This window comes from Polistes canadensis, unplaced genomic scaffold (assembly GCF_001313835.1).
Source record: "Polistes canadensis isolate GaletaPanama2010 unplaced genomic scaffold, ASM131383v1 scaffold_186, whole genome shotgun sequence".
Taxonomy (NCBI): Eukaryota; Metazoa; Arthropoda; class Insecta; order Hymenoptera; family Vespidae; genus Polistes; species Polistes canadensis.
The window spans coordinates 197276-211961 of NW_014569733.1; the positions used below are offsets into that span (position 1 = coordinate 197276).

Sequence of the window (14686 nt, forward strand, 5' to 3'; positions counted from 1 at the left end):
TCAATTCTCTACAACTTTTGTTTGAAACTTTTTTCGATTAAATGCCTAGATTCTAAGATACGGCCGTTTTTTACCCTTTTTTACCCTTTTTCTCAAAGATCTCCTGRYCCAATTGCAAAAAWATTWGCACCATTCGATTCAGCGTCGTCGAATTACCATTATATCAAGTTTCTGGCAAAGTGGTCAAAAATTTGGCACTTGGTCCTTTTATTGCCTGGACTAACAGTAAAATAGACAAGAGAAATGTGTATAATAACTCTGTCGAGGTATTGTATTAACTTTTACGGATAAAAATATATATATATATGTATAAAAGTGTTTCAAAATATGCGGGTATGATTTTAAGGATGGTGTTTCAATACGCTAAAATAAAAAACAAAAGTTCATATATATAATTACAATATAATTGTTATAATATATAAATATTTTCTTATAAAATATATCAAAGTTCATCTCCTATAAAAACATAATTATTAATTTAAGATATAATATAATTTTGAAATATATTAAACAAAAAAAATCATATGTTATATCCAATGGATGTAAAAGTACACTGTTGTACAAAAGTTTGTCGTTATTTTGCTAATCGTGTTAAAGGTAAAAATCGTGTTGCACTTGTACGTATAATATAAATACAATTTATGAAATAAAAAAGGAAAAATAGCCTACTCCATCCTCTTAAAAAAAAAAGAAAAAGAGAAGAAGTAAGTAAAAAAGTAAGAAAGAAATAAAGAAAGAAAAGTAGAAAGCACTCGTGGAAAGTTTTTGAGGTAAGCTCTTCAGACATAGAGAGCACAAAAGTGCTGGGTATGTCTAACTGGGTCGATTAATCTCTCACGTAAGGAGAGAGAGAGAGAGAGAGAGGGAGGGGGAGGGGGAGGGGGTGAGGATGCTGCCGGGGCAAATGCAACCAGCACTTTACATACCACGAAAGATCACCCTACCTAGATTGCTCGCTACTACCCCTAACCTCTTTTTTTTTCTTTTTTTTTTAGTTGCTTTCGTGTGTATCCTACAATATAAAATACACGACAAATAATAAAACGAAAAAGAAAAAAGATAAAAATGATTTGAGAACAATAGAAAATAAAAGTATAAACAAAAAAAGGTAGGGTCCAGGAGGAAGAAGAAGAAGAAACAAAAAAAATAGAAAACTTATCCGAAAGATCATCTACATGGTGTTTGCCCTACATTTCAAAAATATCTCTTTTACTCTTACTTCTTTCTTTCTTTTTATCTATTTCTATTTCTATTTCAGACATCTTATCTTTCTTGTCGAATCAGTCCCAGTTTCTTTCTACATCCCTTTTCCATTTTTCCCTACCTTTCTTCTTCTTCTTCTTCTTATTTTCGTTCATATAATGACAGGATAAAATGTTTTAGAAGTTTTAATTGAAATTACAACTTCATTATTTTATACTATCTCCGTTCATCTCTCTTTTTTTTTCATTTCTTTAAGGACACCTAGGAATTAAGATCCTTGGACTACCCCCCTCCCCCCGTCCCCAACCCTACCCCTTTAATTTTATCTATCTATATATTTCGCAAAATCATTTTCATTTTCATTTTCTGTCTCTCTTTCTTTCTTTTTTCCTTTTCTTCTTTTTCTTCCTTGTTTCCTTTCTCATCCACGTGTGTATGTATTCTTGTTTTTCTTCTTTCATTGACAAAGTATTTTTCGGTTGGTCGGTTTCAGGCACCGGAGCGTTTAATCGTGCGATGCTGATGAACGTTGGTTACGTCGAAGCATTGAAGGAAAAAACTTTCGATTGCTTCATTTTCCACGACGTTGATTTACTTCCGGAAGACGATAGAAATTTGTACACCTGTCCGGAACAACCAAGGCACATGTCAGTCGCCGTTGATAAATTCCGATACAAGTATGATCATTTTTTTATTATTAAATATTATTATTATTTATTCAGTATTTTCTCTCGTCCAAAATTATAATTTTTTGATGATATAGGTTCATAGGGAACTTGGACATGAAAAGAAGTAGAACTTAATTTAATTGAGTTGGACGTTTCGTCCCTTTATTGGGACTTCTTCAGCAACTGGAAATTTTATTTTCTTATAAATTAATAAGGTAATATGTAAAAAATTATATTGTATAAACCGCATGTATCGTAATAAGAAATTTATAAGAAAATAAAATTTCCAGTTGATGAAGAAGTCACAATAAAGGGACGAAACGTCCAACTTAATTAAATTAAGTTGTACTTCTTTTCATGTCCAAGTTACCTATGAACCTATATCATCAAAAAATTATTATTATTATTATTTTATTTCTAATTATATTATTACTTTTTGTTTATTTTTGTGTACATTTTTTTTTCTTTTTTTTTTTATTATATTTATTTTTTTCTTTTATTACAAATGAACGATATTAATATCATCGATTATCCATTTCTAAAGTTATATATTTGTTTATGAATTTAATAAATATTAATATCGTGAAACGCGATTTAACCTCGAGCAAGATAATTATTACTCTTTTCGAAGAATGAAGGATAATAATTTCGTTTTAATGAAGTAAAAGTATGTGTGTGGAGAAAATTTATGGGGAGTAGGGGGAAGATAAATAATCGTTACCATTATTAATTAACGCGTCATTAACTCGTTATATGTAACTAACTGTAGTAATTGTATGATCGTACTATAACAACTCCTCTATTCAGATCTTCATTATCTCAAATTGATTTTTACCACAAATTACTGTAATGTAGTGCAAAACGTTTGTAATATGTACACACATAGGGGTGTGTTATTCTTTTAAATTAAAAACACTAAAAAATATTTCGATAAAATGTTCATCTTCGATAAGAAAAAAAATGTTGAAGTATAATAGATATTATTTTTTTATTTTTTGTTTTAACAAGAAGACAGATATAACAGTATTGCATTATTTCTAATTCTGTAATCGGTTTTTTTTTTTTTTTTCTAAAAAACAAAGTACAAATTATTTAAAGTAAAAAATTGGTTCATACTGGAATAAATTTTAAAACTCTGACAAGGTAATATAAAATGCAAAAAAGAAAAAATTGTATTTTTCAAGACTCCCATACGCCGATCTTTTCGGTGGTGTTTCTGCTATGTCTCGAGAACATTTCAAGCTGGTGAACGGATTCAGCAACGTCTTCTGGGGTTGGGGTGGCGAGGACGACGACATGGCTAATCGTATAAAAGCTCATGGTTTGCATATCTCACGTTATCCTGCAAACGTAGCTCGTTACAAGATGCTAACACACAAAAAGGAAAAGGCTAATCCAAAGAGGTAAAAACAAATTTTCTATTAATTTTATTCACCAAAATTAAAATATATTATTTATAACGTTGATATTTATATTTCAAATATATAATATACTACGTGTATATAATCAGGTTTTTATTGCACAACCTACAAAGTTTTTTACAATGTATCATTATTTATTATTATTTTATTATATATAATAAATAATATATATATTAATATATCATAATAAAATATATTAATACATCATTATTTATTATTATTTATATATATATATATATATATAATCAGGTTTTTATTGCATATAATATACTACGTATTATTAAATATTATATTAAAACACACACAATCGATCAAATGACCACAAATGAGTATTTGAAATTTTGCAAATTAAAATTCTACGTTAAATTGCATTGTATTGCATTGGTTTGATTTTATTTTATTTGAATATTTTATGAGAAATATATAAATTGTAATAAAGTATTCATTCAAAAACATGATTAATCTATAATTAAAGAAATTTATGAAACGACAAAAGGAAGGAACGTCAAAATCTAAATAGAAATACGATTATTATTTAAATTAACTTGACGAGAATAATACTTATACGAGATAATTTTCGTATATAAATATAATAGAACAAACAAGAGCATTTTAGTCATGCACTCGATTTGTATAACGTAATATTCATTTTAAAATGAAATCATTATGATAATATAATTACGCGTTCTACAAAGAGACACACAAATAATATTTATATTCATTTACACAGTAATTGTTTGTGTATAACAGAACACAGAAATACTATTTATATAATAGGAATTCGTTCGTATGATAAATACAATTCTTATAACGGGTGTGATTATAATAAAAAGATGATTTTATCGTACAAATATAAACAGATGATTATGGAATAAAGAAAAATAATAAATTTTTTCAGGGAAGGGGAGGAAAACAAAAAAAAAATGAAAATTAATCGATAATAAAATTATAATCGTTTTATTATTAACAGGTACGAGTTCCTGAGATCGGGGAAGAAAAGATTCGCTACTGATGGTCTTAGCAATCTACAATACGAGCTGATCGATAAACAAAAGCCAAAATTGTATACGTGGCTTTTAGTACGACTTACACCACCTCAGCCTAGCTGATGGCTACCATGGATCGGTTGAATTATTCGGGAAGTTCCTTATTAAATAGGTTTCCAAGGGACAGAAAGAAAAAAAACACACACACACACACACCACTCACGCGTAGTCCAGTTTATTTTTTTTTTAATTATTTTTTTTTTTTTTTTCAAGAACGTTCGATACTCAAAACTCAAAATCTTCGATAAAATAAACATCAGTCGAACGAAATATATATATAACGAATTTGTGTATGTGTGTGTGTGTGTGTGTGTGTGTGTGTATGTGTGTGCGTGCGAATTTTTGAAAAGTTTTATCGAAAGAAATAATAAAACAACACAACAAAGAAATAAAATAAATAAGAAATAACGAACGAGAAGGGACTTACTACTACTACTACTACTATTACTACTACTATTATTACTACTACTATTACTACTGTTTTACATCGGTGTGATGTTATTTCGTAATACGAAAAAAACTTAACTTCCACGCTGCTGCTACTGCTGCTGCTGCTGCTGCTGTTGTTGTTGTTGTTGTTGTTGTTGTTGATATTATTATTATTATTATTATTATTACTTTTCGATTGTATCCTCAGAGCAGCGAAATTTTACTTAGAAAAAATTCGCTAACCAATCTCCTATTAAACCATTGTGGTTATTTTTTTTTTCTCTTACAAAATCGTGTAAACGTACACCGAGTAGAAGAGAAGAAGAAGGGGGTGAAAGGGGTTGTGTAAGGGGTTGGGAGGTTAATAAGACGGATAAACACCGTCAATTGCGTGATATATTTTTTATTCCTCGATATTTTTTTATTGCAACGATAGGATTAATGAGTATGCGATTAATAGTGAGGACTTAGATAAATGAGTTTTGACGTGCCAAAGGAAAAAGTTAGGATGAATTTAAGAAGAAAGGTAAACGATATATCAAAAGAAAAGAAAGAGAGAGAGAGAGAGAGAGATATTGTAAGTATGTTTGCGTGTGTATGTATACGTGTATGAAATTTTATTGATTGACAATGAATGAAATAATTATGATAATGCGGTGTCCGCGATTATAAATATTTTGTAGAATTATTAAATAATACAAAAAAAAAAAAGACACGTCCACGCGTTATCTGTGGACACCTTTTTCAAATCTTCCTCTTTAAAATATATAAAACAATACAAAAAATTATATAATATAAAAATTAAAATGATTTGTCTCTTAACTTAATAATTAAGCTATACATATACACGTTTAAAATTAAACATTTAGGATACGCTTGAGAAAAAAAATAAAAAAGAATGAATTTACTTAGTTGATAAATAATTAATCGTTATATTATTATAATATACATATATATATACATATATATATATGTATATTATTATACACTTCTATTTTTGTATATATAAAAAAAAGAAGAAAAAAAGAAAAAAAAGAAAGAAAGAACTTCGGTGAAAACATTACGCGCGTATGTGTGTTGTGTATTATTATTATTATTATTATAATAATAAAAAATATCATGTCCACCGATAATCGTGGACGTTCCTTTTTTATATATAATATATCATATATCGTGTCGATCGTTTACACGAAAATATATCATTGATAGGATATAGCAATTGAATTGGGAAAAAAAAAAGAAAGAATAAGATTGAAAGCTTCCCCTTTTTGGATTATCGACGTTACCGATTTTTGTTTCTTTTTTTTTCTTTTTTTTTTTTTTGGTTTTTTTTTCACTGTTAACATGCGCAACCATCAATGAAAGGAAGGAAGAATTACATTCGCGCGTGAATTTTCAAATAATTTATATATATTATAACTTATATTATAATATATAAACATAATTATTAAAGGAGGAAGAAAAAAAGGAAAAAAAAAAAAAACCTATAAGAAGGCGCGAGCGCGTATGTGTACATATGTGTAAAAGACATTAAATTAAATGTATGAACATTTAAGTCAATCGCGTGCAGCTAATTATTAAAAGTGCATTTTTATTATTATTATTATTGTCTGTCGTATTATTTTTAACTCGTCGTGTGTGAAAACCCCAACGATGAAGTTAAGAAAATTAAAATGCGTATAAAAATTATTACACAGAGACATAGAACACAAAACAAACACATTCACACACACACACGTATGACAAATATATTCCTCGCGAGAGCTGAAATACGTAAATCTTTTGTGCTATTTTTTTTTTTTTCGATCGAAATAAAGAAAGATCTTCGATTAAATTTTCGATATGAATTTTTATTATTATTATTATTATTATTATTATTATTTCTATTTTATCATTACTTAAAAAAATAAAAATTACTATATACAAATATATTATTAAGTAGAAAATAATTTCGTTGCGTGTTTTATTTTTTCTTTATAATATTAGATATTAAGAAACGTTTTGGTTCGATTAAAAAAAAAAAAAAAAAAAAAAAAATAGAAAAAAACGTTTTATCAGCTCTCGCGCATTTAAAAAAAAAAAGAAAAAAAAATAATAAAACGTGAGAAAATTTTAATATCAATCAACAAACCGAACGGAAATAATAACGATTATAAATTTAAGTATGATGTAAGTTAAATTGCGCTAAGTATTTATATAAACGTAAGCAATTCTTTGAGAATATACGAGAAAGAAAAATAAGAAGAAGAAAACAAGACGTTGTATTTAAACGTAAACACGTTTATAATATAAGTTATTAAAATATGAACAAACTAAAAAAAAAAAACAAACAAACAAAATACGTACTGTCGTTCACGTCGCCAATTTTATTATTAAAATATCAATTTATTAACGACGAATAATATATATATATATATATTGAAAAAAGAAAGAAATAAAAGTAAAAAAAACATACGCAAGAAACGCGAACACGAGGATAATCTTCCAACAAATTTCTTCGTAAAATCATCTTTATTATTGGACAAATCTTTCTTGATACTTGATTTTTATTTTACTTTACAATATCAAAAACAAAAACAAAAATAAATGATACAATACATTGCGTCCTCGTGTACGTTATTTTTTCTCATCTGAATTTTATCTCTCACGCATGATGTGTAATAGAAAGATATATATATATATATATATTATTCTGTTTATATAAAACAAAAAGGAAGAATATATACATATATATAATATATATACATATGTACATATAAGGATATTATACATCGAATATCGTATTTAATGTTCTTCGAATTTATTTACAATAGGTAAAAAAAAAAAGAAGAAGAAGAAAAAAAAAAAAAGCAAANAAAATAATAATAATAATAATAATAATAATAACAATAATAATAATATTAATATTAATAATAATTATAATAATATAAGTCAACTATATATATATACAAGTAGTCAATGATAATACCTTTCCTGTTCCTCCATTATTATTTCAGAAAGAATATTATCAAGACGTTTGACAGTAAATTTACTGGTACTTTCCAACAATTCTATAATGAAATTATGATTGAAGAAACGATGAGATAAAACTATATTCTTATCGTCGGATAATTCATCATCGTAAAGTTCGTCGTAAGTATTACGCAATAATTCCCGAAGTGTTTTCGTAGTTTGAAATAAATCGGGTTGAGATGCGTGCCATGGTAAAGTAGCCAATAAAACTGCCTGGAAAAATCAATATTTATTTATGATTATTTTAATTATATTAAATATTACTTGATTGTGCAATTACTTGATTATAATATTCACATATTATATATTGACAATTAATTATTTTACTTTACATATTAATTAAATAAATAGAAATAAGTTTATAAATTAATTTTAATTATAATGTAATAATTGTGTTCAGAGATAATTTACCAAACAAATATCATAGGGAAGCCAATAAATTATCATTCTTTCAATCGGTTCTTCATCATACTCATGATAGTGTTCGGGCATTATACTAAAATCTGATTGTTCATCACTTCTATCAATTATCGAATCAGAAATTTGTTCAGAATTTTGAGTAATACGAGATAGTAACGTCGAGGGATCGATCTCGCCAGGTTCATCAAGTTTTTGAATCATCAATCGACGTTTTACTGCGTATTCACCATTTTCTTCTGTTATTATTACACCGGCAACAGCTTTGTCCAAGAGATGATTAATTATCTCTTTTGTTACCTTATAATGGTTTTAATTATCTGATTATAATTATCTCTGATCTATGCACAAATGTTTTATTAAACGAAACAAATTATACAGAAATTGACAGAATTTAAATTAAAGAAATTTCAACCACAAGTAGATGCAAAAAAAAAACGGAGAAATGCATAAAAATTTCAATGATATTTTTCTCTTTGAACGTGTTTAAATTATTAATATTAATTAATTCGATTTCAAATCACATCATTAAAAGTTTATAACTTTCTTCATATATATATAATTTGATTATTTCACAATGATACTATAATAGAAATAAATTTCTAAATTATAATCTCGTCAAAACTTGAATTAATCATTATTATAATGAATATTTTCTAAATATATCATTAATAATATCATCACATTCGTATGAAATAAAACGAACGATATGAATTCGAAGAATAAGAAGAAAAAAAGGAAAACAAAAAAAGACGAAGCTTATAAATTATTATTAAATTATTATTACTTGAATAGCTTCCTCGCGTAAAAGATTTCTCATAGATTCCAATTGGGCGTGTAATCGTTTCTCTTGAAGTAACTTATCAACGTATTTCTCTCCCTCATTGTAATCCGTGCAAACTTTGTTACCAATAGCCAAGGAGAGTGCTTTTCCAAGTCCTTCGCGAGGATCCTCGTCCTTGCAAAGGGCCAATAGCAAGGCAGTATAATTGACCGAGTATCGATCGATCAAGTACATTTGACAAAGCAATTCTTTAGCCAATAGGAGTCTTAAGAAATCTTCCTTAAGATCTTTCTTAACCATTATTTCTTCATCCTGATCCTCTTTCGTAACTTTGTTCTCATTTATTATCGAATTTTTCAAATAATTAACATAATCCATTGCTTTATCCGAGATCATAGTATTCACCAATTTATCAGGATTCATTAAATCTATCTCATCGTCGAATAAATGACCATCCAATGGTCTTTGGAAATCATCGAAAAGAATATCCTTGATATTAGGTGAAATATCATCGGTATATTCGAAAAACCATAATGGTACAGTACGATACTGATCTATCGTCACGATTTCTCTCAAATCGTGATCCAATATTCTATAACGATCGCGTGCACGCAAAATATCTTCCTGTGTTGCTATTGGAAGATTAATACCGTAAATTAAAAATTCACGCCATTCTATGTATTCGCAATTAGGACCAAAAATTTTCTCGACAAATTTGTTAACGTCGCATGATTTTAAACGTCGCCAACAAGATGGTACAGGCATCGTACCAAAACCATCATCTTCCTCGTCCTTGTTGTATGATATCATATCTTGAAAGACATAAATTAAAGAACGTTCGGTTAATTTTCCACTAGGTGCAATCATTTTAAACACGTTCATCAAACGACCCAATTGTCCGATAGTGAATAAATATGGTTTTACAGTTTCTTTGGTTAATTTAATCGGTTTTTCCGGTTCATCTGGATAAGTAAGAATGTTAGATCTTACGTAAAAATGTTCACCGTCTAATACTAATTCTTCTTGAATCATTTTTTCATCTTCTATAGCGAGACCGAAAACTTTTGTCATCTCGTTAATGCTATCCTTTTCTTTTTCGTATCTGAAAAATATTTAACGTTTTATTTTCACGATTAATTATTATTCGTGATTCTCAATTCAAGACTTTTTTCTTTTTTTCTTTTTTTATATATATAACGATTAAAAACCTGTCGATTATTTTCTCGTAAATTCGATGAAACGTTAATCGCATTGTTTCGAGAAGAAAATCAATGTCGGCTTTAGCGGATTCCACGATAATATCCAATCTCATTTTCATTCGATTGATTTCAAATAGAGTAGCATATCTCCATTCTTGAAAAAGATCCTGCATTCTAATTTTCGTCAATTTTCCATCGATCCGATCATCCGCCGCCGTAGCTGACAAATCAACTTTTTTCCGAATTTTTGTCCTACCGGTAGAAAGATTTTCTTCTTTTCTCATCGTATCATTAACACTAGTTGCAATAAATTCTACAAATTGTTTTACGTAATTAACGTTATCGATGATAATTTTGTAAATTAAACTATCGATTGTAACAAAAATCGTTGAGTTTACAACATCGATAAGTAAATTAGTTATTTCTTCGATTAAATCGTTTGGATTTATGACGGGTTTTGTAAAATCAAATTTATCCGAGATCGTTTTATTAGATCTTTTCATATCTTTTCCGATCTCACCGATCCTAGTAGTAGTAATATTAGTAATATTATCAAATACATTTTGATTCATTTGCGATTTGATCTCACGTATATTCAATCTGTCGAGTAAAATTTTAGAAAATCTAAATTCTTTGATAGATTTTTCAAGCATACTTGTATAATAATCTTGAATCATTTGAATAGTATCTACGAAACGATCGATTTCACTTTGAATTATCGAAAGATAAATATTAACGAGTATAACAGCTTCGAAATCGGTCCAATGTTCGTTAACAATTTTTCGTCGTTCCTCTTCGGCTTCGCGTCTTTTTAAATCGCAAATATCAAACAAACGAGTTTGAAATTCGATCAAACGGCAATGCAATTCGCATTTAACATCTTCGTCGTTTCTCATGTCATCGTTTATTTCATTAAACATTAATTGAAATTCGTTCAATAAATTCTGTTTAATATCGGGTCTGTCAATAAATTTCATCATATTATTCATTAGAAAATTTTTATAAGGTATAACAGCAATCGAATGGATTCTCTTTAACGACAAAATTTCCATTAAATCGTTAATGTAAATTTCTTCCAAGTTTTCCCAAAGTGTAGCCAAAGCATCGAGTAATACAGGATTTAATGATAAATCTAACCATTTCCAAGCATCCTCTCCAGGTTTTGGTACACTATGAACACCAAGGTTATCATCGGAAACTTTTTCATCTTTCACTTTCATTTTATCTTCTTCTTTTTCTTTTTCTTCATTCTTTTTGGATAGAACAAATCGTTCAGTTATTTCTGATTTCTTTTTTGAAGATTCTTTGTAATTACGTTCCTTACGTTCTTCCAATAACTTCAATGCACTCTCACCGAATAATTCTACGGAAGGTGTCCTTGGCATAGATTTATCATCGATAACGAGTCTAACTATTTTCTTTATGATATTTGTATCGATATAATCGTAATAAACAACGTAAGCTATGTTCTGTTCTATATAAAACTTATCAATAGCTGTAACATCGTCGGACAACACTTCCACCAATTTATTCGGATCTACGTCAAGGTCAATTGGTTTTGGTATAGCTCTGACGTAAGTTGTCATAAAGGTCGACGTTGAAGTATAATCATTTTCTTTGGTTATCGGATTTGGTAATAATTTTGACTGCCTGTAGACAAAATATCACATCGTGTTTTATCGTTATTGTATCATTTTATCATTCGTTTCTATTTATTTAGTCAATATTTGTACATTTTTTTTTTATATCAAATAAATTAAATTACCGAGTGTTAAATATCGATACACGATATATATACTGATATTTTATTATTAATATTAATCATTCATATTTAAAAAAGAATGATTTAAAATATTTCATAATATTGACCCAATAAACAATTACCTTCCTCGTATAATAAATATTAGGATGAACCAACAAATGTTCGTGAATTTTTAAATAATATTTCCAAAATAAATATTTAACAAAAACAAATCCCTCCCATTATGCAATATATTTTATAATAGAATTTATAATAAAAATAAACGCGCACGAATTTTTGGTTAATCCTAATAATTCATCTTATTCGACGTATTTATTAATCGTATACATATAAAAAGTATCAAAATGATTGCCTGTAAATAGAATAATCATCGATTTCATCATCCTCGTAAATTATCCTAGACGAAACCGGATCTATCTCTTCTATATTAATTTTATCGAAATTTACAACGTTAGTAGAATCATAATCGCGTTGAAAAATTGGACAACCCGTTAAAGCAAATTCCAAACGTGCCATTTGATCGTAATTATTAGGATAATCGATCAATGCCCATCCTTCGATTTCACCGAGACTTTTGAGATATTCCAAAATTATTTTTGTATTCAATTCGTTAGAAATTGGTTGACCGAGTATTAAAAATTCGTATGTCCATTTTCCAATGTGTGCAGCATCGCTTAAAATAGGATTCATGTCATCGTAAGGTATAACTCGAGGTGTCTGAGTTTCTTTTTCTTTCAAACCTTTCTCCTTTTCCTTTTCCTTTACTTTTCTACGTACAGAAACTTTATCAGATTTAAGAGTTTTCTTCGATTTCGTCGTTGTATTCTTTTTCAAATCATCAACTTTACGTTTGACAATATCATCGGTAGCACGAATAATATTTGCATCGATGTATTCCACATCTAACATTTCTTCCTTGTATCGTAATAAACAATAATTAATGGCATCTTTCATAGACACCAAACGAATACCACTATTATTTAATAATATTTCAATAGAATCGTATAAACGTGGCTCAACTATACCTAAAATAATAGCTGCAGTTTTAACTTTAGGTACCGGTGATTCTAAATAACCAGTCGGGTAAGGATAAACAAATTCTAAAAGTCGATGCACGATGTATCCTAACACAAGTTCACCTAACTTCAAGATTTCTTCAATCTCAGGATCCGTCATAGGTGGAACGTATTCGTCCCAAGGTGATTGTAAAGTATGATAACTTTCGAAATTGGCTTCGTTCAATACTTCTTCCCTATCCAATCGTGATTGAACAATTTCTTCGATATTTTCTTCTTCTTCTTTCTCCTCCTTTTTAGGAAATTCATTCTCGAACGGATCGAATATTGGCTGACATTTCAAGAACAACGTTTTCCATTCGTTCCAAATCGCTTTTGGCACGTAACATTCGTTAGAACTTCGATATTCAACTACTTTCAATGCGATATCTATCAAATCTTCAATAACTTCACGACAAATTCTTTCGTGTTTCTCTCGTAATTTGTTTAATTTCTCTTTACGAATTTTACGATGAAGTTCGGATAATCTACGATATTCCATATCAACGTTTTCGTATTCCCAATCGTATTCCTCTCTCTTTCTTTCCTGTTCCAATCGTGCTTTGTTCTCTTTAGCATCCAACATTAACTCATCAACGATCCTTCTGTTTTCGGTCATAACATTTTTCTGATTAAGAACCTCCGACAATTTAGTTACTATTTGTTTCTCGTAATGTGACTGATCAAGTACGCGACGTGCGAGTAACTCGTCGAAACTTTTCTCACGTTTTTCTATCAACGTTTTCCAAAGTTCAGAAAGCAATGTATTTTGCATTCCAGATTTAATAGTATTATCAATGTTATCTTTTCTTTTACGATTTTTCAACCAGGATATATAAGCTTTTGCTGCATCAGGATTTTCCTCGGATACTTCTATTTCGTCATATAACTTATCGGTTAAGCAAGGATCATAAATATCACTTTTGGAAGATTTAATACGATGTTTATTAGCAAAATCATTCATCTCTTTTAAAATATCATCGTTCTTCGTATCACAAAATGTTTTCGAAAGGGGAATAGGTTCGATCCAATCGAATGGATGCTTCGTTTTTAATGTTTGTTCATATTTTTGTTCCTTACGATATGATTTTAATATCTTTTGAAACTTATTACGATGCCATTCTATTGTACTAGTTGCTTTTTTCAATGGTTTTGAGAGTGGATGATCAGATATTTCATATGGAATGGGTTCTTCAAGGACAGGAATCACGTCGAATTTTCTTGAACTGGGTATATACTTTTCTCGTTCTTTTTGTAACGTGATAAAGTATAAACTGTCCTTGTCTTCTAAACTTAGATAAACTTTATAAAATAATTGAAGAGACGTAGCACCTTTGCCACAACTAATTTCCCCGATACAATCGTCAGTACAATCAACTCCGATAAAACGTAACCAGACACGTAAATGTTTCAAATTTACTCGACAAAGTGTAGAATCTTTTGTCTGAATGATAGTATCCAATTGATCGCAATTAATGATACCATAACTGTGAAGAATTTGAGCCAAGAGATAACCGTCTCTCGTGTAATGTCCAAACAATTCGGGTGTTAATTCGATTAAAACTCCTAATCTCTTTCTAAACCATGCTTTTAACACTTCACTCATTTCTCTCTCTTTTTGAAAATTTATTATTTATAGGAATTATATTTTTTATTTTATACAAAAATCTCAAGATAAGATATATTCGTA

The 14686-nt window shown here is 28.6% G+C and overlaps 2 protein-coding genes across 2 annotated transcripts in view; one reads left to right on the forward strand and one right to left on the reverse strand.

Annotated features, from left to right (window-relative positions):
* Positions 1 to 4652, forward strand: part of LOC106789482 (beta-1,4-N-acetylgalactosaminyltransferase bre-4-like) — a gene marked incomplete in the record, with an annotated part of 97635 nt that extends 92983 nt beyond the window's left edge. The window contains 3 exon segments of the mRNA XM_014753709.1: positions 1697 to 1880; positions 3056 to 3274; positions 4263 to 4652. Coding sequence (XP_014609195.1) covers positions 1697 to 1880; positions 3056 to 3274; positions 4263 to 4401 — 542 coding nt within the window.
* A 5481-nt stretch (positions 4653 to 10133) lies between these two features.
* On the reverse strand, positions 10134 to 14584 carry LOC106789472 (sperm flagellar protein 2-like). Its single transcript, XM_014753692.1, has 4 exons — positions 12719 to 14584; positions 12294 to 12658; positions 11495 to 11835; positions 10134 to 11392 (listed from the first exon to the last, which is right to left on the reverse strand). Exons 1-4 carry the CDS (start codon positions 13958 to 13960, stop codon positions 10134 to 10136), a joined length of 3207 nt encoding a protein of 1068 aa, XP_014609178.1. The 5' UTR covers positions 13961 to 14584.
* Positions 14585 to 14686: the final 102 nt, after the last annotated feature.

What these genes read in the sequence shown, in the direction of transcription:
- LOC106789472 (XM_014753692.1), bottom strand. Translation starts at nt 13,960, where the DNA reads ATGAATGATTTTGCTAATAAACATCGTATTAAATCTTCCAAAAGTGAT. An exon ending in TTAAATCTGATAAAGTTTCT is followed by an intron (nt 12,659 to 12,718) that starts GTACGTAGAAAA and finishes AAAGAAACTCAG; the next exon opens with ACACCTCGAGTTATACCTTA. An exon ending in GATGATTATTCTATTTACAG is followed by an intron (nt 11,836 to 12,293) that starts GCAATCATTTTG and finishes GTGATATTTTGT; the next exon opens with CTACAGGCAGTCAAAATTAT.